The sequence below is a fragment of the Microcebus murinus genome, chromosome 14 (assembly GCF_040939455.1).
Source record: "Microcebus murinus isolate Inina chromosome 14, M.murinus_Inina_mat1.0, whole genome shotgun sequence".
Classification (NCBI taxonomy): Eukaryota; Metazoa; Chordata; class Mammalia; order Primates; family Cheirogaleidae; genus Microcebus; species Microcebus murinus.
In genome coordinates this window covers 17,728,550-17,753,509 of record NC_134117.1, presented here as the reverse complement: position 1 = coordinate 17,753,509, position 24,960 = coordinate 17,728,550, and the positions used below count along the sequence as shown (strand labels likewise).

At 46.1% G+C, this 24,960-nt stretch overlaps 1 protein-coding gene across 2 annotated transcripts in view; it reads left to right on the top strand.

Moving 5' to 3' along the window:
- The window catches only part of RBM20 (RNA binding motif protein 20), a 169,022-nt gene that overhangs the window by 104,930 nt on the left and 39,132 nt on the right, over positions 1 to 24,960 (top strand). For both annotated transcript variants that reach the window (XM_012771210.3, XM_012771217.3), the window contains exons 2-5: positions 12,101 to 13,187; positions 14,582 to 14,643; positions 17,142 to 17,233; positions 17,567 to 17,664. In XM_012771210.3, the coding sequence (XP_012626664.1) occupies positions 12,101 to 13,187; positions 14,582 to 14,643; positions 17,142 to 17,233; positions 17,567 to 17,664 (1,339 nt within the window). The remainder of the gene's footprint in view (positions 1 to 12,100; positions 13,188 to 14,581; positions 14,644 to 17,141; positions 17,234 to 17,566; positions 17,665 to 24,960) is intronic.

Below are 24,960 nucleotides of genomic sequence, written 5' to 3'. Positions count from 1 at the left end.
ATCACCTGGACTTGCTAGAAATACAAATTCTCAGGCCCAAGCCAAGACCTTCTGAGTCAGAAACAGCATCTATGTTTTAAGAAGCTCTTTGGGTACCCGCCAAAGTTGAAGAATCACTGCTGTAGTTTCACCTAGTCAGAAATGGAGATTCCTCAGTCCTGAAACCTGTCTCTGCACATGGCCAGATCATGCTAACTTTTCCATGTGTCATAAATAACTGCTTTAAGAAAACACCTACCATCCTACAATCATTAGGCAAGAAGAAACCTTAAATGTTGTTTCATCTGACCCTCACATTTCATAGATGAGAAAACTGAAGTCTACAGGGTGAAGTGATCTCAATAAGATGTATAGTTATTGGTGACAGAGCTTGTATAGGAAGTGAGTCTACTTACAATCAAAACAACCCACCCCCACTATCCCACATTGCTCTTTCGTTTCATATGGACATCCAGTATTTGGGTTATTTCATATCAGTTAAGATGTCTAGGTTAATAGGCAGCTGTAGGAAAAGACTAGCTATTTTGATGAAGAATTTTAATTTCTTAAAATTAATCTAAAGTCTTATTTTGATTTAAAATTGGCTTGAATTTTATAACCATCCTTGTATATTTACTAGAAAAACTTCAGTGATGTAGACTATTTAAAAAAAAAAATTCAGAGAACATAGGGACCATTCCTGGAGCATGTGTTTCATCTCAGAATCGTGTCATCTCAGATCACACACTGAAATTGCATTTTCTTCAGATTTAGTTAAGAGGGAAATTGTGACAAGAAGTCTGTTTGTTGAATATTTTAGAATTTTATACTTGACGTGGTTGATGGTATTTACATAATCTTGACTGTTCGAACACTGAATCTAATCCACATTGTCTGCAAGCTTCATCTTTTAGTGCTTTGTAGCAATACACAAATGGAACATTTAGCCAGGAAAACAAATTGAGAATGTGAAACACAACTATTAGCTGCACACACATTCACACGGAGCGAGTGTGCACACGCATACGAATGTTTATTGGTTCTATACGTCTACCGTGTGCCAGGCACTGTGTCCTATTATAGTTCCTGCCTTCAGATGCCCATGGGACAGTGGGGAAGTTAGACAAGTGGCTGAGTAGGCAACTCTGAGAGCAGATGGCTGGAGTTAGAAGAGAGTGCAGGTGAGGTGACTGGAGCAGCCGGGCATTCTGAGGATCCTGGAAGGGGCACCAGTGTATGTTGAATGAGGGCAGGAGTCACAGAAGGCTGCCTGGAGGAGGCGTCACATGAGCTGCATTTTGAAGGATAGTGGTTGTCGGGTGAAAGGGACTAGGGAGGAGGTTGTCCTGGGAGAGAGGCCAGTATATGCAAAGGCATTAATGCTGGCGTGTACATTGTCCTTCACTGGGGCAGTATTGGTCTATAAACCCCTAAATATTGTATTTGTCTATTATGGTGTGTGCACATTAGCAATTTGGTTTCTCGGAGGACTGTGTGTGGCAGTTTTTAAATATACATTTCAAAAAGCTTATTTTTCCATTTCAAAAAAACTCAGATGTTCCCCAGAAAAATTTCTCAATTGAGACGTCTCCAGATCTTATGTTACGGAGAAAATTAAACGATCTCTCCTAACCCCAGAAGTCAAACCAGCTTTTTCAATTTTAACCTGCACAAAACCAGTGAAATTCTGCACAGTGTAGATTTTCTGAAGAATTATGTCTCAGACAAACCAACTCCTGTCCTGAACGGGTTCGAGCCGTACTTGGCTCTGAAAGCTGTGAATCCATCTGCAAAACGAGGAGAGAATTTTATGATGAGACACTTTTGGTATTTCATTCACTAAATCTTCACGGATAGAGGCAAGACAGTCTCTGTGCTATGCTGCCTGCCCAACAGAACAGGGTTAGAGGAAATGAAATTACTTTTCTGAACCGAGCCATATACAGTCGTGTGCTGTGTAATGACATTCTGGTCAACAGCAGACCACATATACCATGGTGGTCCCATAACGACTGAACTTTGTACCTTTTCTTTGTTTAGATATGTGTAGAGACACAGATACTTATTATTATGATTGTCTGCAGTCTCCAGTACAGTAACATGCTGTATGGATTTATAGCCAGGAGGATTGGCTATCCCATATAGCCTAGGTGTGTAATAGGCTCTCCCATCCAGGTTTGTGTAAGTTCACTCTGTGACATTTGCATAATGCCAGAATTGCCTAATAATGCATTTCTCAGAATGCATCCCTGTCGTTAAGTGGGTTAAATGGTGCATGACTGTGTGTGTAACAATGATTTCTTTAAAAGCATTCCCAGGAGCTTAAAAAATAGCTTAATTTGTGGGTAATGATGATAGTTGACATTATCATGCTTTGCAGAGTACCTGCACATCATGTTTGATCTTTGCAGTAGTGAGCAAGGCAGACATTGTGATCTCCATTTGACAGATGAGGAGATTAAACCTTAGAGTCATCAGATTTCAAAAGTGGAGCAGACCTCGGGGGTCCTTTCATGCAGCCTTCTCATTTTACAAAAAAATCTCCCTGCGATCTAAGGAAGCTGACTGACCTATGATCCCACAGGGAGTGAACAGGGGCTGTGGGGCCAGGCTGAGGTCTTCTCATTCCTGGCTCACCCATTTTCACTCCCTGATGCTCATCTAAGTCTTCAGCTGGAAGAAATTTGGGAGAAATTTATTTCTTTGGAAGAAATTTTTTTCAAATCAGTCCTACATGCTGTTTTGATGAGCACACACATTTATGCTTTTTCTATATGTGGACTGATGCAGACAGATATATAGACAGATAGACACACATACCATGTATGGATGTCACTGGGGAAATGAGGGTAGAATTATTGAACTAAGCAGAGTTTCAAAGGAAACTTCAAGATTATCTGTCTAATTTTATTTTTTTGATAAAAAATATCTGAGGCAAAAATGACCATAATAATAGCATTTGTTCATTTGGGGGTGATGGGGGATCAGTTCGTAGGCATTTGTTATGCTCTTCATATTTAAGTATTTTAAAAATTCAAAACAAAACAAATATGAATATTAAAAATAAATTCCCACCTACAAAGACCTGACCCCAAGCACTGCATTTTATAAAATAAAGAATATTTTAAATAAAATAAAGAATATTTTAAATAAAAAATGGTACAGAAAGAAGGAAAAGCCAACAATTGTTTGGTTCTTGGTAGTTAAGTTGACATTAATACTCTCTTTGCCCAAAGTCTCTCCCGTTTTGACACCAGCAGAAACTGTGCTGCTTTTTCTGTATTTTCTGCAGCATCGGTTCTCTTTGGCACATTCTGAGCCCTTCTAATAACTGCAGGGGGAAAGGCAGGCCCTCTCCTGTCAGTTATAAAACCATCGGGTGCCCCTTCGTGACTGCACATTCTCTGGTTCTGAGAATCTCACTCTGATGGACCAAAAGGCTGGTCATTGGACACCGAACGTGTTATTTAAACTCACATCCAAGGGTAGTAGGGCTGGGAATATGGTTTTTAAAGCTCCCTTTGCTGAACATCTAGAAGGAGGACAGACTACTGTCCATAGCTAAGACCCTCCTTCAAGTCCCAGTCAAGCGCCTCCTTGGCTGGATGACCTCGGGTGGTTTATCTGACCTTTCTTGGCCTCAGTCACTGGAAATGGTCATAGTTGACTTAACTACCCACGTGGTTGTTCTGGAGATCACATAGCTAATGAGGTGAAAACACTTATCAACACGCCACTGAAAAACACAAAACAAAAAAGGGATGATAGGATTATTATTGCTGTGATGAATCATTCCAAGAGGTGTCATGGTGAAATGAATCATCCTATGGTAATGTCATGGCTGAGGCCCAAACACGGAACACAGCGTTGGTCCAGTAATCTCGAAATTAGTCACAGAGGCCAAGCTAGTGACGATCCGACAGCGCCATTGTTACCCATCAAGAGAACAGTCCCCAAAAAGTGTGCGGTCTCACTCCTCTCCCCGCAAAGGAGGAGCCTCACCTGGGATTGTTGGTGGGGGCGTCTCCCACCCCAGCCACTGCCTCAGCCCTGAGGAGGGAGGGGCTGCGTTCCTGTCCCAGCTCTCTCCTGTCCAGGTGTGTGACTTGGGGTGATGCACATATGACAACAACGTCATTGGCTTTCACTCTTTTTCCTCTGTAGGAGTGGGTTAAACTAAATTATCTCTGAGATACCTCCTTGCTCTTTAAATTTGATTATTAGCTATAGTTTGAACTATGTTGTCATCATTGCCATCTTTGTCCCCTGGCATTTAGGGACTGGCCCCTGCGGTTCATATCCTGACCTAGCTTCTGAGAGGATGAGAAATATATTTCCTAGATCATAGATTGTCAAACTCAACTGCAAAGGCCTGACCCCGAGCACTGCATTTGATTTGATTTGGCCGCATTATAAAGGCGTGGCCAAAGGTGGAAAACGTTCTCTTGCCTGGTCCATGAGCCTTCTCACCTAGATTATATTTTATATTTTAGCACAAAAGGAGAAACGGCACAGTCATCACTCGGCCTGGAAAGGGAACTGAGCTGAACCGGAAGTGAATTTAAATTCCTGAATTGGTTATCTTGGAAGATGACATTGGGCTTATGCAAGTTGTGCTGGTGTAGGCACTGCCATGCTCTGTGCTGTGGGTCTTGGCTCCGGCTTCTGGAAGGCCAGACGTTAGCAGGGAAGGGCCTGTAGATGAGTCCCCACCCACTGCTGCTGCTGCGCCTCAGCTGGTCATAGGTTTTATTACACTCCTAAGTCCCTCCCGGCTCACCAGGTGGCTGTTGGGACTGTCTCCAATCTCCTCAAGCCCCGTCCCTATGCCTGCTCCCTCCTCTCTCAGCATTTGTCCGCTCCTTATCTTCCTCTCCTCTTTTCTCCATGTTGACATCTCTGCATTTTCTATTGTCCATTTCTGTCTGTCTCTAAGGAAGATTCATCTTGGCAGAGATCACTTGCCACCCACACTCATGACGATGATGACGATAGTGACCCCTTAGCTCCAACCACCACTGTCCTTGTAGTCAGTCCACTCCTGCAGAGGAAACTGGAAGGTGACAGGGAACCCTCAAGTCAACGTGGGCCACGGAGAGGAACCGTCCGAGTTAAATGCAGATGGTTTAAGCAGGCTGGCTTTCTTTTTACATTGCTGTTCGTATTAAGCAAACAAAGGAAATGTGTTGGTTCATGCACAGAGAAGTCCAAAGCAGAAGGAGCCAAAGCTGGCACAAGGCCTTCCCATGAGGTCACCCGGGCTGTCTGTGCGCCTGTCTCCAGGCCGGTGTCTTCTGCGTTGGCTTCATTCTCGAGCGGGCTCTCCTTAAGTGGTGGCTTAACAACCAGTTTAGCAACCCGGGCACGAGAGAGAGTGCCTCACTCCTGACAGCTCCAACAAAATTGCAGGCAGTGATCATCCTTGAGCCAATCACTGTGGTCTGAGACACATCTCGTGGGATTACTACTCCCATTTTACAGATGAGAACATTCTGATGGCCGGAAAAATTAAGCGACTTTACTGCTCTCAACCCGTGGCTGGCAGACGGAAGCCCAGGTCTCTGACCACAGTTCATCTCCCAGCTGCCTGTCACGAACTGCCGATGTAGCTGGGTTGATAAGCCTTTGTTCAGCGTTCAGACAGCCCTCGAGTTGGCCTTTTATTTGTTAAATTTCTCTAAGACGTCAGTGGTAGGAACCACTTCCTCCCGTGCCTTGCTGTCTTGTGCTTTCCTCTGTCAGCATACTTGTCACTTGGTGGGATTTGTCTTCTCTGTGGTCCCAGGAAGGTTTCTTTCTTTTCATCTTTGTGTCTCTACTGCCTGGCAATTTTGCCCAGCTCATAATGGATGCTCAATGCATGTGTGCTGATTAGACAAACTCATGAATGCTGTATTTTATTTAGTTTTGTATATTATTATTTTTTTAGACAGTGTCTTGCTCTGTCTCCCAGGCTAGAGTGCCATGGCATCATCATAGCTCACTGCAACCTCAAACTCCTAGGCTTCAGCGATCCTCCTGCCTCAGCCTCCCAAGTAGCTCATACTACAGGCACCTGCCACCATGCCCAGCTAATTTTTTTTTTCTATATTTTGTAGAGACGAGGTCTTACTCTTGCTCAGGCTGGTGTTTGAACTCCTGGCCTCAAGTGATCTTCCCACCTTGGCTTCCCAAAGTGCTAGGATTATAGGCATGAGCCACCACACCCGGGGGGCTATATTTTATCTTTAAAACTCTAGAAAGAAATGCTGCTATAATTAAAAAAAAGAAAAAAAAAAAACCTTAGCAAGCAGAGAACCAAAGTTTTTAATCTAATTATTCACTATGAATTTTTTGTAAACGAAAGCAACAAAACCTCAGCCCTGGGGCCGCAAGCCCTATAGAGGCCTTGATGAATCAGAGCGCAGCGTGTAGAATGTTTCTTTGTGAGTGGGAGCGTCCCTCAGCGTGGCTGTGTGACAGACAGCCCAGCTCTGTGCTGGGTGTGCAGCTCGCTGTGCTGTGCTCCCTCCTCTTCAGATCTGAGGTTTGACGATATGACTGCAAAAAGCGCAGCTGCACAAGGCTTAGGGGAAGAGAGGGTGACGGAGGTGCGTAGAACCTTGCCCCCCACCCGCTCACCTCCGGAGCTTAGGCCGGTCCCAGACAGGACCTGCATCTTTGCATCTCCCTGGGGCTCAGTGAGTGCCTGCCTATCAAAGGTACTCAGTATATAGTCCCCCCTCCTCGGCAGTTTCGCTTTCCATGGTTTAGTTACCCATAGTCAACCATGGTCTGAAAATGAATGAGTACGGTACAATAAGATATTTTGAGAGAGAAAGAGAGAGAGGGAGAGAGACCACATTCACACAACTCTTATTACAGTATATTGTTGTAAGTGTTCTATTTTGTTATTATCATTATTTTTTTGAGATGGAGTCTGACCCTGTCACCCAGCGTACGCTGCAGTGGCATCATCATAGCTCATTGCAACCTCAAATTCCTGGGCACAAGTGATCCTCCTGCCTCATGTCCACCCATATTTATTTGTAGCTCCCCCCTCCATTCAGAGAGATACAGTAGTCCCCCCTCATCTTCAGGGGACATGTTCCAAGACCCTCAGTGGATGCCTGAAACTGAGGATAGTGCTGAACTGTTGCTGGGAGACTGCAGGCAGGTACACATCGACACGCTGGGCTAATTTTTCTGTTTTTGTAGAGATGGGGGTCTCACTGTTGCTCAGGCTGGTCTCGAACTCCTGGCTTCAAATGGTCTTCCCGCCTCAGCCTCCCAAAGTGCTAGGATTACAGGTGTGAGCCACCATGCCCAGCCTTATTATTAGTTATTGTTGTTAATCTCTTACTGTGCCTAATTTATAAGTTAAACGGTATCATAGGTATGTATGCATAGGAAAAACCATAGTACAGATAGGGTTCAGCACTATCCTTAGTTTCAGGTATCCACTAAGGATCTTGGAACATGTCCCCTGAGGATAAGGGGGGGACTACTGGATCTCTTTGAATAGAGGGGAGAACTACAAATAAATCTGGGTGGACACGATCATTTGGTGATGAGACAGATGGTTCCGGGGCTTGGTCACGGTTTTGGAGGCAAGGATGTTCTCTTGGCCACTGGAGGCTAGGTTGGATGATCTGGGTTCTCACTAAGGTTTTTACCACCACCCAGCTGTGTGGCTTTGGGCATGTTGTTTTCTCTCTGTGTTAATTAGGGGCTTGGGTCCGGTCTGGTCTTGTCTGATCTGGTCTCCTCTTCTTTGTCCGGTCTCATCTCCTCTTCCTCATCTGGTCTAGTCTCCTCTTGCCCATCTGGTCTGGTCCAGTCTTGGCTCCTCTTCCTCGTCTGGTCTCGTCTCTTCTTCCTATCTGGTTCTGATGAGCCACACTCATCATTTTCCTCCTTCATTCTGTTCACAGCATGAACTGAGTGCCCACCAAGTGCAAGGCAGTGTGCTGGGGAAATACAAGAATCTCCAAGACATGCTTCCTTCTCTTGTGGAGCTTATGTCTATGGAGTAGAAAGGCATGCAAGCAATTGTTTTTAACACAAGGCAGGATGTGCTAAGTGATGTAACAATGACAAGTCAAGTGGCGGGAAGATAGAGGGGGCACATCAGTTTCAGGCCCCATGTGTGTCAGATCATGTACCCCCATTTTGGGCTCAAAACAACAAATGCTGGCATGGATATGGAGAGACAGGAACACTCATACACTGTTGGTGGGACTGCAAACTAGTACAACCTCTGTGGAAAGTAGCATGGAAATACTTCAAAGAACTACAAGTAGAAGTACCATTTGATCAAGCAATCCCACTACTGGGTATTTACCCACAGGAAAAAAGACATTCTAAAAAAAGGACACCTGCAGTCAAATGTTTCTGCAAAGAAGTAGAAAGAACCCAAGTGCCCATCAATACATGAGTGGATTAAGAAAATGTGGTATATGTATATCATGGAGTTCTACTTAGCCACACACAAAAAAGCGGTGACTTAATATAATACCTCTTGTATTAACCTAGATGGAACTAGAGACCATTCTTCTAAGTGAAGTATCACAAGACTGGAAAAACAAACATCACATGTACTCACCATTAAATTAGAACTAATCGGATCAACACTTACGTGCACACATGGAAACAATATTCACTGGAAATCCAGCAGGTGGCAGGGGGAGGGAGGATAGGTAAACTCATACCTAACGGGTATAATGCATGCTATCTGGGTGATGGACACACTTATAACTTTGACTCAAATGGTACCAGAGCAATTTATGTAACCGAAACATTTGTAACCCCATAACATTCTGCAATAAAACATGCATATTAAAAATATGTAATTATTATATACATCTGAATTTCAGGTTATGAACTATTTCAGGCCAAGAATTTTAGGGCATTTAAAAAAAAATAGGATGATGTGCTTTTTCCTGTCTACCTAATGTCTTTGGCTCAAAACATGTGTTCTGCTGTGATGATTCATGTGGGGACAATAAGAACTTGCTAGGTAAAGCAAAAGTGAGGAAGAAAACAGAAAAATGGTTATTCTTATTTCATGCTAAATCTGAACAGGTAAACTTCTAAAACCTGGGCCATACTCTGGAAAGGACTTCTTTCCCACGGCTGACCTACAAATACCCCGCATGGTTGGCTTTCCCGGTTGGAAAGACAGCTCTTCCCCACGTGCCCTTTCAGGGGCAAGGGGGAATCTCCACCAAGAGCTCCCTCCAGCCTGGAATGCAATTTTAGAAAATACAGCTGACTTCGCTGGGAAAAACAAAACCAACCTTGTCTTGCTCTGGTCATGGCAACCAAGTTGGCACCTCATTATCGCCTTGTTAGTGGAGCAGGCTGCATGGCGGACAGACTGGTGGGGAGGGCTGGCCCTGTGTGGGCAGGACTTGGAGTTAAGCTTAATTACTCTTCTAAAGCTCAGCTACTTAATACTGCACAAGTCGAAATCTATCATCAGACTCTTGACCATCCATCCTCCTCTTCCTTCCGGATTCTTGCCTACGTAGATGCTAATGCCTCCCACTCTGCTGCTGCTCGATTTGTGCTGGGTACACAGGGGCCCCCAAAAGCTTGTCTGCAGTCAGTGTAACTCCCCAGATGAGAAAGGATCTGTCACCGCCTTTAACCTTGACCTCCCTCCTCAATATTTTAAAATGCAACCAGCCTGTTCTGCCCTTGGAGTATAACAGGGCTGCCGGCTGGGTGAAGGTGGAGTCTTTTTAACAACTTATAGACAATTTTTAAATTTTCATATAATGGGAAAGAGTAATGAAGTCACTTTTATCTGACTCTGAAATGTGTTTTGTACTTGCATTTGCGTGCGGGTGTGCCTGGTGTTCTGTGCACGCGCTCCCAACAAAAGGGTGAGGCGGCACATGACTCGCCACACCCCCCCTTTCCTTCTTGCTTGAGCCCACCCCAGCCCTCTCTTCTTTGTTTCATTATTGCTGGGCTTTTACTGTATGGAACCCGAGACAGTAGATACTAGCTTGTCCCGGCTGTGTGGTTTCCACCCCACACTTCACAAGCATACAGACTGCGCAGCCTGGATCATCCGTGGCAATCCCAGTTTCAAATTCCACGGTCCCATTCTTCCCATCCAAATGTCCCGGGATTCCAGTTCATCAACATCCCTAACATCCTTCCTGATTATACCCACTTCCCAGAAGGGGAATTTAAAACCCAGAAAATATGGTCTTACCAGAGAGCGCTGACATCCCAGACTTTCTGGGAAATTCTGTCCAGATTTTTCACATGTAATTTTTTGGGTTATTCTTTATGCTATTTGAGTTTGAGAGCTGGGTTGAAGAGAACTGTGATCTTATGAAATATATATTTAGTCTTTGTTTGGTTTCCTGGTGCATAACTCCTAAAATCCTTGAAATCTGATAAATATCTTTTTTGTATGCTAATGAGGTGAAAATAGCTAGCAGCCCCCGGTGTATCTTCAGGATGGGCACTGGTCACCGCAAAGACCAAGGCAGGATTGGAGCATCAGGAATTTTAGCTCCACTCCTCCATATCAGGGAAGAGGACAGGGGCTGATGACCCCTGTCCAATGATGGCCAATGATTTAATCAATCATGTCTACATAATGATGCCTCCATAGAAATCCCAAAAGGACTAGATTCAGAGAGCTTCTGGGTAGCTGGGCACATGGAGGGCGGAACACCTGGAGAGGGCACGGAAGCCCCGCCCCTTCCCACCCACCTTGCCTTGTGCATTTCTTGCATCTGGTGTTCATTGGTATCCTTTGTAACATCCTTTATAATAAACTAGCAAATGTTTGTTTCCCTGAGTTCTGCGAGAGGCTCTAGCAAATTATTAATAGTTTAACCTAGATTTATAGCTGGTCAATGAGAAGCACAGGGTAAACGATGTGGGGTTTGTGATTGGCATCTGAAGTGGGGGACAGTCTTCGGGATGGAGCCTGCAACCTGTGGGATCTGATGCTACCTCCAGGTAGATAGTGTCGGAATTGAATTGGAGGACGCCCAGCTGGGGTCCACTGCAGAGCTGATTGCTTGCTTGGTGTGTGGTGAAAAAACCCCCACACATCTGGTGTGAGAAGTGATCTATGTTGCGAGAGAATGGGAGAAACTGAGTTTGTTTATTTCTCTATTCAGACAGGAACCTAATTTTTATTGCTTTAGGACATGAAATGAGGACAGGGATGAAAATGTGTTTGGCACAAATATATACACAATTCACTGTGTAAGCAATTTTGAAGTCTGCTTGTTTCACTGAACATTAGAGCATATAGATTTTTCTCATGTCATTAGAGCGGTGTTTTGTTTAGGGGTTTGTTTTTGTTTTTTGTAAGCAGTGACTTTACCAAATTCAAGATAGTGTTTACCATAGGCAGTGATGGAGCTGGCCAGGGGAGGGGGAGAGCAGGTAGCCAACCGGGATTTGGCGTGCTGGAATGTTGTCTATCTCAAGCTTAGTGCTGTGTACACTTTCTGCATGTCTCAAATGTTACATTATAAAGTAGAAATTTAAATACCAATAGTAGATGGTTACTTAATATTTCATTATGTTGATATGGTATAATTTACTCACTTCAAATCCTAGCCCCCCATTGTTGGATATTTGTAATCTTCAACTGTGGACTCTTACATAATGCAGTATTAAACATCTTTGGGTATCAAGTTTTCCCTATATTTTAGCTCATTTTGTTAGGTTAGATTCATAGGATTGAATTGTTCGGTCAAAGATTATGAATATAATGAATGCATTTTAATGAAGCTGTGTGAGTTAAGACTATTATTGACATTGTGTCCATTCTACTTTATCTCTCCAACACTAAGTGCTGGTATTTTTAAAAAATTTGCTATTTTTCTAGGCAAATATTTGTTTCTAATGGGTTTAGTTTGTGTTTCTAATTACCAGTGAGATTGAACATTCTGTCATATAATTTTTCTAGTAGAGTTTTTTCTTTTTAAATGTATGTGTGTGAGCACAGGGTTTTGCAGACTCACTTGTCTGTGGGACTTGTGTGGGAGGGTCTTGTTTATGTGGTGGTGGGGCACCACAGATAGCTAAAAGACAGTCCCTTGCGCGCCAGCCCCCTACTGAAAACCAGCGGTGCATCTAGACCTCTGTCTTCCTGCAGTGCCGCCAAGCTCCTGGACAAGAACCCGTTCTCGGTTGGTAACCCGAACCTTCTCCTTCCTTCACCTGCCAGTCTCCAGCTGGCTCAACTGCAAGCCCAGCTCACCCTCCACCGGCTGAAGTTGGCACAGACAGCTGTCACCAACAACACTGCGGCCGCCACTGTCCTGAACCAAGTCCTCTCCAAAGTGGCCATGTCCCAGCCTCTCTTCAACCAGCTGAGACATCCGTCTGTGATCAGTAACCCCCATGGCCACACCGGGGTACCCCAACATGCTGCAACCATACCCAGCACCCGGTTTCCCTCTAATGCAATTGCCTTTTCACCCCCTAGCCAGACACGAGGCCCAGGAGCCTCCATGAGCCTTCCCAGCCAGCCCCCCAGTGCCATGGTGATGCATCCTTTCAGCGGGGTAATGCCTCCGGCCCCTGGCCAGCCAGCAGTCATCTTGGGCCTTGGCAAGACAGGGCCCGCGCCAGCTCCCGCGGGATTCTACGAGTATGGCAAAGCCAGCTCCGGCCAGACATACGGCTCTGAAACAGACGGGCAGCCCAGCTTCCTGCCAGCCTCTGCCTCGACTGCGGGCGGTGTGACTTACGAAGGGCACTACAGTCACCCAGGGCAAGATGGCCAAGCTGCCTTTTCCAAAGACTTCTACGGACCCAACTCCCAGGGGTCGCGTGTGGCAGGCGGATTTCCAGCTGAGCAGGCGGGGGGCTCGAAAAGGGAAGTGGGGCCGCTGCTGCAGGGCGCGGACGGCCCGTGGGAGAGCCCCCACGGGTTCTCCGGCCAAAGCAAGCCCGATCTCACAGCAGGCCCCGACCTGTGGCCCCCACCCCCCAGCCAGCCCTACGAGCTGTACAACCCTGAGGAACCCACCCCCGACAGGACCCCTCCTTCCTTTGGGGGTCGGCTTAACAACAGCAAGCAGGCTTTCAGCAGTGCCCGGCGGCGGGCCAAGGAGGAGCAGGCCATGCTCTCCGTGCGGCCCCTGCAGGTTCAGGAGCTGAACGACCTTCACGGCGTGGCCCCCCTCCACCTGCCGCACGTCTGTAGCATCTGCGACAAGAAGGTGTTTGATTTGAAGGTGAGTCATCCAGGACAGGCTGGGAGCCACGGTGAGGAGCCTGGGGGGCTTCCCCCCACGACCCAACTCTCGCTGCTCATGGTGAGGAGCTGGCACGTTTGGGTAACAGAATTTTGCAATCGGTATTTCTTGATTAAGATCATAGGTGTTAGGACCCAAAGGACTTTCAGAAATGCACCAGGACCTGTCCCTTGCTTTGAGGCAAGTTAGAGATTCTTACCCACTTTCTATAGGTGAGAGAGCTAAGACCAGATGGGGGAGCAAAGGCCCCCACCTGGGTTGCAGAGAAGGGGCTCAGGATCCCAAGTCTCCTTGGAGGGAATTTCCCCCGAGGTGTGCCCGGAAGCTACTGCCCTTGAGTACGTAGACTGTACTAAGTTTGAAAGGAAAAAGCAGCAGAATTTTGCATTAAGGGCAAGAGAGTAATTATCAGTTGGGACCTGGAGTCATTATTACAGAGGACCTCAGCTTCCGCCTCTACAAGGTGGAGGTAGAGCCTCCTGCTACCTTCCCCATGGTTGCGAAATGCTTTGAGCTGCTGCAAACAAAAGTTCCTTATAGTATCATCTTCCAAAAAAAATGTATTGCTGATGCACTGAAATATTCTGAAGCAGTAATAATTATCATAACCAGCACATTTTAAACCCTTTCTGTGTGCCAGCAGTAACTCATAGTGGTAGATACTATTATTATTCTCACTTTGTGGATGAGAAAACTGAGGCCTAGAGAGATGAAGTGACTTGCCCCGGGGCCCCTAGCTAGGACGTGGCAGAATGGAGATTCAAATGTGGGTCTGACCCTGCCAGGGCCTGCGCCTCCCATCCCTTCCAAGGGCCCTTATTTAGTGGAGTCACACCAGAGCCTGCCATTCACTTCTGCTTGGGTCACATGTCCAAGTGCAGCCCTGTGACTCAGGTGGGACACACTCTCTCACCTCCTGTGTGGGGGGGCACTGGCTGGCCCTGGGAGATGCCCAAGGGCTTCGTCCAAGCCTTTTCTAAGGTTGTATAAATCATTGAGTTCACCTGCCAGATTCTCCCAGCTGGATATAGAAAGAGGTGGGGTCTCCCTAGGGGAGAGGCGAGGGAGGGGGAGGGGGTGGTGGGTCCAACAGTCCACAGACAGGGGAGAGGGAATCCGACATGTGGGTCTGGGCTCCTGTTCATGATGGTCACTGGGTGTGCCGATGAGGGGCTGATGGAGTGAGACTGGATGGCCAGGCGGGAGTTGGGGGGGGGATGGGAGGGGGAGGAGCAGGGAGAGGGAGATGCAGCCGCAAGGTTGGTCCAACTTCTGAGCGCTCTGTGCTCCCTGCCTGGCCAGGCTCTGTGCTCATCCTTCACCTTCCCACGAGTCAGTTCTACTTTGGTCATTTTTCTTTCTTTCTGACTTAGGACTGGGAGCTGCATGTGAAAGGGAAGCTGCACACTCAGAAATGCCTGGTCTTCTCTGAAAAGTAAGTGCTGTCCAGGAGAACAGGCTCATGCATGCACTCAACAAATATTCACTGAGCACCTACTGTGTGTCATGCTCTGTTCTGACAACAGAGAACAAAACAGGCAAAGTGTCTCTACTCAAGGAGCTTATGCTTAATGGGGGCCAGACAGATGAGAGAAACGAACAAGTAAATTAGATATTAATAACATTCCTGGTGGTAAGTGCCAAGGAGCAAACACTGGGGCAAGGCAGAAAGTGTGTGTGTGGGAGGGAGGGGCTTGTCCTTACATTTTAAATAGGGTGGTTGGGAGAGGCCTCACTGGGGACAGACACCTCAGGAGGGGCAGAATGAGCCTGTGGCTGTCTGGGAGAGATGTATCACAGCAGTTGAACAGCAAGTTTGAAGGTCCTAAAGCTGGTGTGGACCTAGGATGCCCAGGTCATTGTCATTCATGCAAGATTGAGCATGACCAGGGCAGGAGGACCCAGTGAAGCCCCAGGGCCCAGATCCTGAGCACTTGGGCTTCCTGTGAAGACTTTCACTTTTGCTTTGAGTGTGATTGGAGCCAGTGAAGGGTTCAGCAAAAGGGGGATGTGTTCAGGCTCCATGGAACAGCCCCCTGTTCCCTGCTGTGCTGAGAGCAGACACTGGGGGTGGAGAAGCGGGTGCCTGGCTCAGGGTGTAGAATGTATGACTGGAGTTAGGTGTTTTGAAATGGGTGTGTTCAAAATGCATCCCTTTATTATTTACAATAGCTGAAACATGGAAGCAACCCAAACGTCCATCCACAGATGAATGGATAAGCAAAATGTGGTATATGCACACAATGGCATATTACTCAGCCTTAAAAAGGAAAGAAATTCTGACACGTGCTACAACATGGATGAACTTGAGGACATTATGCTAAGCAAGATAAGCCAGCCACACAAGACGAGTACTGTATGATTCCACTTATATGAGCTACCTAGAGTAGGCAAATTCACAGAGGTAGAAAGTAGAAGAGAGGTTATCAGAGGCTGAGGGATGGGGAATGGGAGTTGGTTTTAATGGGTACAGAGTTTTGGTTTTGCAAGATGGAAAGAATTCTGGAGATGGATGGTGGTGATGGTTGCACAACAACATGAATGTCCTCAATGCCACTGAACCGTACACTTAAGAATGGTTAAGATGGTAATTTTTTTTTTTTTTTTTTGAGACAGAGTCTCACTTTTGTTGCCTGGGCTAGAGTGCCGTGGTGTCAGCTTAGCTCACAGCAACCTCAAACTCCTGGGCTCAAGCGATCCTCCTGCCTCAATCTCCCGATTAGCTGGGACTACAGGCATGTGCCACCATGCCCGGCTAATTTATATATATATAGTTGGCCAATTAATTTCCTTCTATTTATAGTAGAGACGGGGTCTCGCTCTTGCTCAGGCTAGTTTTGAGCTCCTGACCTTGAGCAATTCACCCGCCTCAGCCTCCCAGAGTGCTAGGATTACAGGTGTGAGCCACCGCACCCAGCCTAAGATGGTAATTTTAAGTGTATTTTATCATAATTAAAAATAATTTTTAAAAGGCCTCCCTTTTCTGCCTTTTTTTAACTGTGGTAAAATTCACATAGGACTCAACCATTTTGAACATTTTAAAGAGTACAATTCAGTGGCATTTAGCCATTCATAATATTGTGCAAATGTTACCACTGTCTAGTTCCAGAACGTTTTCATTACCTTGAAAGCAAACCCTGTACCCATTAAGCTGTTCCTCTCTTCCCCCAGCCCCTGGGAACCACCAGTCTGCTTTTTGTCTCTATGGATTTGCCTATTCTGGACATTTCTGTAAATGGTATCATATAACAAGTGACCTTTTGTGACTGGCTTTTTTTTTTTTTTTTTTTTGAGACAAGAGTCTCACTCTGTTGCCCGGGCTAGAGTGCCGTGGCGTCAGCCTAGCTCACAGCAACCTCAAACTCCTGGGCTCCAGTGATCCTCCTGCCTCAGCCTCCCGAGTAGCTGGGACTACAGGCATGTGCCACCATGCCCGGCTAATTTTTTCTATATATTTTTAGTTGTCTGGCTAATTTCTTTCTAATTTTAGTAGAGACAGGGTCTCGCTCTTGGTCAGGCTAGTCTCAAACTCCTGAGCTCAAACGATCCACCCACCTTGGCCTCCCAGAGTGCTAGGATTATAGGCGTGAGCCACTGCACCCAGCCTTGACTTTTTTTATTTTTTTTAACGGCATAAGTAAAAAAGGTGCCTCTGTGTCATAACATGTACAACCTTTTCATGGCTGAATAATATTCCGTTATATGTACAGACCACGTTTTGCTTATCCATTCATCTTTGGGTGGACATTTGGATTACTTCTACCTTTTGACCATCGTGAATAGTGCTGCTGTGAACATTCACATAACCGTGTTTGGTGGAACACCTGTTTGCCACTGTTTTGAGGTCTGTGCTTAGGAGTGACATTTCTGGGCCGTGTGGCAATTCTTCGTTTCACTTACTAAGGAGCTGGTTCCCTCTGTCGCCCTCTCCAGCGCTGGCGTGCGGGGCGTGCTCGGCGCGGCGGAGGGGACGCTGTGTGCCTCGCCCAACAGCACGGCTGCCTACAGCCCCGCTGGCAACGAAGGTGAGCGCCCGGTCAGAGCTAGAAGCGGAAATCGGCTTCCCACAGGCCTGTTGTGTCCTGTCTTTAATAACCGGGGCTTCCCCGCCGTGTCCTTCTCACACACGTGTGAAGCAAACAGGTACCAAGACGTCACACTCGGGCCCACTGTCTGGGCCCGTCAGCACTCCCTGAGACGTTTTAGACATAAAGCTTTGCTGATTACCAACACGCCGGCCACTGATAAATATGGCGGGGAAGTTGTCAGCTGTCCCTTCCCCCTGATGTCCTAGTGATGACTCTTGAAGGTGCAGTCAGGAACTGGCCACTCACCTGTCTGTCCGATTCATCCGCTAGATTATGCCTCAAACCTCGGAACGCCGTACGCAGCCATTCCAGCAAGGCCATTCGCCCAGTCGAGTCCCACATTTCCTTTGGCTTCCACGGGGACAAATGTGAGTACAGAAGACCATGTTATTCATGGTCGTTGTTGTCCTCAAAGCATTTGTATCACCTGCCATGTCTGCCATGTTGTGTCCTCGAGAGGGGACACAAATGTGCCATTCAGAAAAATGTCCCCAGACAGCAGTGGAGAGTGGTTTCATTCAGTCCAGCTGGTATTGAAACACACAGATAAAAAAAGCTGACATAAATTCTTAAAATCGGAGGTATTCCTAACCTTTCTAGCATTCAGCACTGGTTTAGGAACAAAAAAGTGTGAGCTTTTATGTTGTTTGTTTGTTTGAAGATTTTTTGATGTTATATTGAAATGAACTGTTTCCTATGAGAGTGTAATTTTGAAACTTGAAAGAGAAAGTGTATTAGAAAGTAAGGGCTATGTACCAGTAGCATTTGTTGGCCCCTTGGGGAAATGGTTGGTGCTATATAATATTTTTGTTTGTTTTTAGTTTTGTTCTCCCTCTCTCTCTATATATATATAATTTGCACTTTAGTCCCCTAGAACTGCTAAAGCTTCATCTCCCCTTTTTCACTGGCTATGACAGCTCCCTTCCTCTCTCTTTGGTTTGTATTATTTTCCCACTGTGTGGAGCTCCCCTACCCCATAATCTAGATTCTCTTCTCCCTGGGCATGAGGAAGAGGTGGGAGACAAAACTGATTAGAAGACAAAATGCATTTGGCTGGACCATATTGGAGGCACCTGTTTGTGCACTTTTGCCTGTGCTTGCATTTTTCTGGTTCCATTCCTAATGAGAGCAGCTACAGCCTCTCTCCCCTGCAATGAGCCAGCACAAGCTCAGGGGAGCAGGCCTCCACATGTGAGTACAGACACAGTCGGATGAGCAAGCTGTGAACTGCAGTGTTGAGGTCCTGGGGAGTGAAAGGAGGGACAAGGAGGTTCATGACAAGACGGGAGGCCTGCCTCGTCCAAAGGTTCTATTTACTCGTGTCTGTATTTGTGATGTTGAGTGGGAGAAGTGCTTCAAGAGAGAGCACCTGTCTGAACGCTCACATTCTAGTGAAAGAAAATTCTGTGGTTTTCCTCTCTGCACTATCCCCACTTAGAGCCATCCCTCCACGGCAGTGACAGCTTTGGGTTAGTCCCAGGAGACTGGCATGGCTAGTTTCAGTGTCCTTTGTCTTTGAGGTCAGACTCCTGATGACGTGACCCTGTGTCCAGATGGGGTGTGCTGGACTCCCCCGTGCAGGGCCTGTCTCCATGCACTGTGGGCCATGGAGCCACCTCTGTGCCTGTAACGCCCCCCCCAAGACCTCACCCCAGGCTCTGGATTGGGGGGGTCAAGGGAACCAGAGCCAGAGCTTGTGCATTGAGTCTGTCCTGGGGTCTGGGCACAGGAAGAGCTGACACAAACTGGGCCCCATTATAAAGGGGCTGGATGGCAGGAGGACAGACATGGGCAGAGCAACTCCGTGGTCTGTTCCACACTTCATCCTCACCTTCCTGCTGCCCAGTGAGCCAAAGACCCTTTTTTGTGGACTTGGAGTTGAGGGACCTAAGTTCAAGTCCTAGTTCTGGAGCCACCAGCTGTGTGCCCTTAAGCAAGTCACTTCTCTGAGGCTCTGTTTCTTTATCTGGGGACAATAATGCCCCAGCTAATGATTTTGGAAGGTAAATGAGTGGGTTTTCACTTGGCTTGTGTAATTTATTAGTGTGATTATGCCTCCGATCATGCAGTGTTCTATTCTGGTGGCCAGCACCAGGGGGACAGGCCTTGGGATAGACCACAGAGTTGTCCTACCCTTGTGAGGGCCAAATGAGGCAAAGTATATGACAATGATTTATGAGCCATCGTTCTTGAGTAAGGAGTGCTTTAACCCATGTTAGTGATGAAGAGTGTGGGAAACCCATCCCGGTAAGGCCAGTGCTGTCTTTTGGCCTTGTGAATTTGGCCGAGGCTTGGTACAGTGTTTCTCTTGCTTGAATCTGTCTAGTGTTACCTGGGCTCATAGCCACTGCCCCTTAGAGATGTTTCAAGGTTCCCATGAAAGCACTTTTAAATTACGTACGTGCTGGGCCAGCACACATGGTTTGCTGATTCGTGTTGCTCATTCTTGATAATTTGTATTAATACCCAGAAGTTCTGAATTCAACTCCCTCCAAATGCCTGGGGATGGGGAGTTTATCTGGTTTCAGCCTGAGAAGCAACACAAGAAACATTCTGTTTTCTGCACTGGGAGCTAACAGGAGAGCCCCGGACATTGTAGGATAATAATAATAATAGCTAGTGTTTATGTAGTGCTTGCTGTGTTCTCAGCATTTTAGTACTGTATTAACGCATTTAATCCTCCAGACAAACCTGTGGGTGGATACTATTCACTCTAAGTCACAGCTAATATACTCTATAAAATATTTGAAAGTATCAATGATGGCATCTTTGCTTACCCTCCAGTGTAAGCCAAGATCCATAGCTATGAAATCCACACCCATCTGCTGTCTGCACAATATGCTCAAAGTCAACATCACGAGGAATGAACATTATCCTCGCTGAGGCCTGGAGAGACTTAGCTTGTGTAAAGTCATCCGGTGGCAAGTGGAGCTGTGGGATTTGAACCCAGGCAGCCTGGCTCTGCAAGCCTCACTTGTAACCACCAAGCCATAATGCCCCTCTCTGAGAATCTCAGGGCTCTCTTCTTGATGTGATTTTTCTCTTCAGTAAGTCCCTCTCACCTCCCCTACTCCTACCCTACAAGCTGCCAAGGAGGTTCTGAGGCCGCCTTGGGGGTGGCAGGGACGTCTCTGGCCTTGGGCAACCGTGGAGCAAGATGAAGAGGCCAGTCACACCTGGACAGCATCTCCCAAGATGAACTCGGATGTTTCTCTAAACAGAATCTCTAAACGTTTTCCAGAGACCCCAAGGAAGGGGAGAGGCATCACTGGAGTGGTTTTATCATTATAAGTGCTGTGAAGTCTTACTGGTCACACATGCCTTCCCAGGCACATCTGGGGGACAAGGACAGAGCCGGCCCCAGCCAGTGCCTGCATTACCAGTGGCTTGATGCTCGTTCACACGCTTCTGTCAGATTCTGGGCCCGTGCTTGCCATTTCCGGCAGATGGGACTGAATGCAGGAGGATCTCTCTTTAGGAAAACCTGAAATGCAAAAATACTGACATATTGAGACAATAAGTCAATATTGTTGAGAAGTAAAGAACTGATTAATTTCCCCTATTGAAAAATACTTTGCAAGGCTCATTTGTGTATGTAACAGGGGAGTCCCTCAAAGAAATCGTTATTTTGTTTTTTGCCTACAAATACTGACCTCCAAAAATAAAGAGCTACATCAAGGGGTGATTACTCTGTTGCCAAAGGACACCTTGCCAAGCTCCAGTGAGTGCCCAGTGAGTTCCTTGTGCAAACACATTTCTCTTGCTTCTTATAAAACTTATGCTTGATGTGAAATTTCAAACAGAAAAGAAAGAAAAAATGAGGAGGATAAAATTTCTGTTACCCACCTTCCAGCCCCTACAGAGATTCCACGAGGGTTTTGCTGTGGTTTCCTCCACAAGTGGATTCTGTCCTATGCCAGCGCCTTCTCTGTCTGACTCCATCTCCATGAATCTTTCCAGAAACACATTTTGTTGAGTAAAACCAGGAATACCCAGCACTCTGCCACTGTGAGATCATTAACGTTTGTGAAGGAAAGAGCAGTTGCTGCTTCTAAAGCTCCCTGTTTTGAGTTCAAGATTACAGCAAGCTATGATTGCATCACTGCACTCTAGCACCGGCAACAGAGCAAGATCCTGTCTCTAAAAAAAATAATTAGGCCCAGTGCAATGGTTCATGCCTGTAATCCCAGTGCTTTGGGAGGTGGAGGTAGGTGGATCATTGGAGGCCAAAAGCTTGAGACCAGCCTGGGCAATGTAACAAGACCCTCTTACCACAAAAATTTAGCAAAGTGTGGTAGCATGTGCCTGTAGTCCTAGCTACTCGGGAGGCTGAGGCAGCAGGATTCCTTGAGCCCAAGAGTTCAAGGTTGCAGTGAGCTGAGATCACCCCACTGCACTTAAGCCTGGGCGACAGAGCTAGACCCTATCTCTAAAAAAATAAAATAAAAATAAAGCTCCCTGATTTTAAGCAGGAAACCAAAGTGACATGGGGATCTGGGAATGAGCCTTCAGAACATATCTGAACTGCCACAAAATCTAAAATGACCACACAAACCATCTACCACCACCACCAAGCCCTCCCGGCAGCAGCCTTGGCTGCATTTAAATTTGTCTCAACTCTATTAGAGTATTCGTCTTTCGTCGCCGTGTTTATTTTTGGAAGCGAGGGGACACTGAACTGACAGTTGTGTGCTGTGTTAGCCGGTGGTGGGGTAATTTGTGTCTGTCCCCAGTGTTAGGAACAGGCCTGACACCCAGCCCCTCCCGTCTCACCTCATGGTCCCTGGAGATGGGTGTTCACTTTCACTTAAGCCGCTGCCATCTGACTGAGCTGAGGCTCTTGCTCCTGAGCTGCCGGAGGCGTCATAAACAGAGTAATCAGGTTTCTGGAAGGGGCCGTGGGGCCTCTCAGGCTGTAAATAGTTTTCTTGTCCTTGCCCAAGATGCACTTTGCCTGTGAGTGTCCCCATAAAACCGCCTTGCAGTTTTCCCAGCCACCCTGGAGTTTATTTAGTTCCGTAGTGCCACAGATGGGTCTCCCTGGCCGGGGACGACACACATCATTTTTATGGTTTCTTTCTCACCAAGACCCTGCATGTCTGGGAATGTGTATGAAAAAGGAAACTGAGGCTCAGGGAAACAAATGTTTGTGGGAGGCCAGAGGTTTAAGTCACAGATGGCCCCCAGATTGCTGGCTGTTTCTAGAACATCTGTCTGCCTGCCCTGGCCTTCCAAGTCCATGGCTCAGAGCACTCTGCTCTCCTGACCTCTTTGAGCACGAGGAGTAGTAATTGATGTGACATCTGCTGCACCCCCTCCCCCGACGGTTCTAGCTCTGTCATTGCTCCTGTCCCCTCAGCAGTGGCCATCTTGTGCTTTTTCAAAGAGAGCAAAGAGCGGGAGACAGGAGATCTGGGTAGGTTTTGTGTTCTGAGTTTTTTTCTTTTCTTTTTACAAATCTTCATCCTTTTTTCTTGTTGTAAAAGCAATACAAACATTGTGTAAAAACATTCTAACAGTATAGAAGTTTAAAAAATAGAAAATCCAGCTTTGCAGAGAAAGCTGAAGGCAAATGTCTTTTGCTATAAATATGTCTCTCTCTAGCTAGTGTATGTGTGCATGTTTCATTAGTAAAAGTATATTTTTTTGCAAATAACAGATAATGCCATATATAATCTGTGATATAATTTGGGTTTTTTTTCTACTTACCATAAGCCCTCAGTATATATTTTAATTGATTTCTAGACATCTTTCCACATCAGAACATAAAGCCATATCTTATTTTGTTATATCATTTATTGTATTTACCTTAATTGATCAAGTCTGTGATTGATAGATTTTTCAGTGGGAACTGAGTTTTAATCGAAAATCTGTCACTGTTTAATTGACCACAGATTAAGTTCCTTAACTTCTCCCAAGCTTCAGTGTCCTGGTATACAGTGATAAGTGTGGACTAGATGACCTTGAAGCTTTAACATTCCACGACTCTGAAGTTTACAGACATGTTGAAGTTGCTGGGCAGGTGAACTTCCCAAATTTCATAGGTAATCCTGGAACCAATAAAAGTAAATTCACTGTAAGTCAAAGCTAATGTCCTCTATAAAATATTTGAAAGTATCAATAAAGGCATCTTTGCTTACCTTCCAGTGTAGCCAAGATCCATATCTATGAAATGCACACCCATCTGCTATCCGCATCATATGCTCAAAGTCAACATCACAAGGAATAAACATTTGTCCATGTCTTTCCTTAGGTGTGTTTAGCACAAAACCAGCAGAGGCTCACAGACTGTGCCAGATGAAATTAGGTCACATCTAAGAGAGATCAGGCCGGAGCACGGGAATGGTTTATTGAATGAATCTATACTTCATAGCACTAGGAAGCACCTTGAGAAACTTCTCTCACCCCACAGGCCTATTGCCCCAAGCCAAATTTTTATTGGAACTCTGAGTTATTAGAACTTGGGCCTCTTCTTTGAACTTACCTGCAGAGCCTGTTCCTACACGCACCAAAGGGCATTGAAAGGTCTCAGAATCCTCATATACAGGTCTGTTTGTTCCTTTTGCATTTCCACCCATCTATAAAAGACTTGTGGGTGAGTTAAGAGGCCTGGGACCCAGCCATATGAACCATTAGAAGCAGCAGCATCTGGTTTTAAATGAGTGGCCACAGCATGTGAAAAGGGACCAGTCTAGGCTCCCGATCCCACAGGGGGGCCATTCGAGGTCAGTGCTGGCCTGCAGGCAGGCTGCAGCCTCCCCCCTGACTGAGAAAGGATGCTTGTCCCTGGAGGTTGGTAATTAGGGCTCTGGTTGCAACCCCTGCACCTTCGCTCTCTTAGAGATTTGACCTTGGGCTGGAAAGTTCCCAGTGCATCTGTCACACGTGTGCCTCCCGGGAGCTAAGCAGGGAGAGCCCATCAGCACCTCAATCTGCTCTTCTGCCCCAGTGCACATCTTTTAAAATTTATTTTTGGGTGACCTTTAATATATTTCAAACTTACAGAAAAGGTTATAAGAACTCCCATATCACTTTTCCCAGATTCACCACTTTTCCCAGATTCCTTTATATTTTGCCCCGCGTACTTTATTATCCTCTGTCTCTCTCTCACCTGTTATCTATTAATCTATCTATCTGTCAAGTCAGTTATGCATTTTTCCTCTAAATCATCATCTGAGAGTAAGTTGGAGATATTGTACCTTTTCACCTCTATTTTAGCATGAACTTCCTAAGAACATGGACTTTCTGGTACCTAATCACAGCAAAAAAAATTTTTTTTTCCCAATCCAGGATTATTATAGCACATCTTTTAAGTGTTGGAAGAAAGAAGGAGATAAACATTTATTTTAGGCACCTGCTGGATGCCAGCCACTCTAAGCAGGCACCTTACATAGGTTGTGTCATGTCATCTTCTCAACAGTCCTGAGGAATCAACTTTTATTCTCCCTGTTTTGTAGATAAACAAACTGGGGCTTGGCATAACTCAGTAACTGGCCCACAGCTAGTCACGGGGGGAGCAGAGACACAGACTCGGGGTCTGATTTTCCTACTGCCCTGACCCTGGTGCCGGTTAAATTATTAAAGCTTGATGTGGGTCTGTTCTCAGAGAGGCATCAGGCCTGTGTGTCTTTAGTTCATTTGTGTATCATCTCAACTCCTGCTGG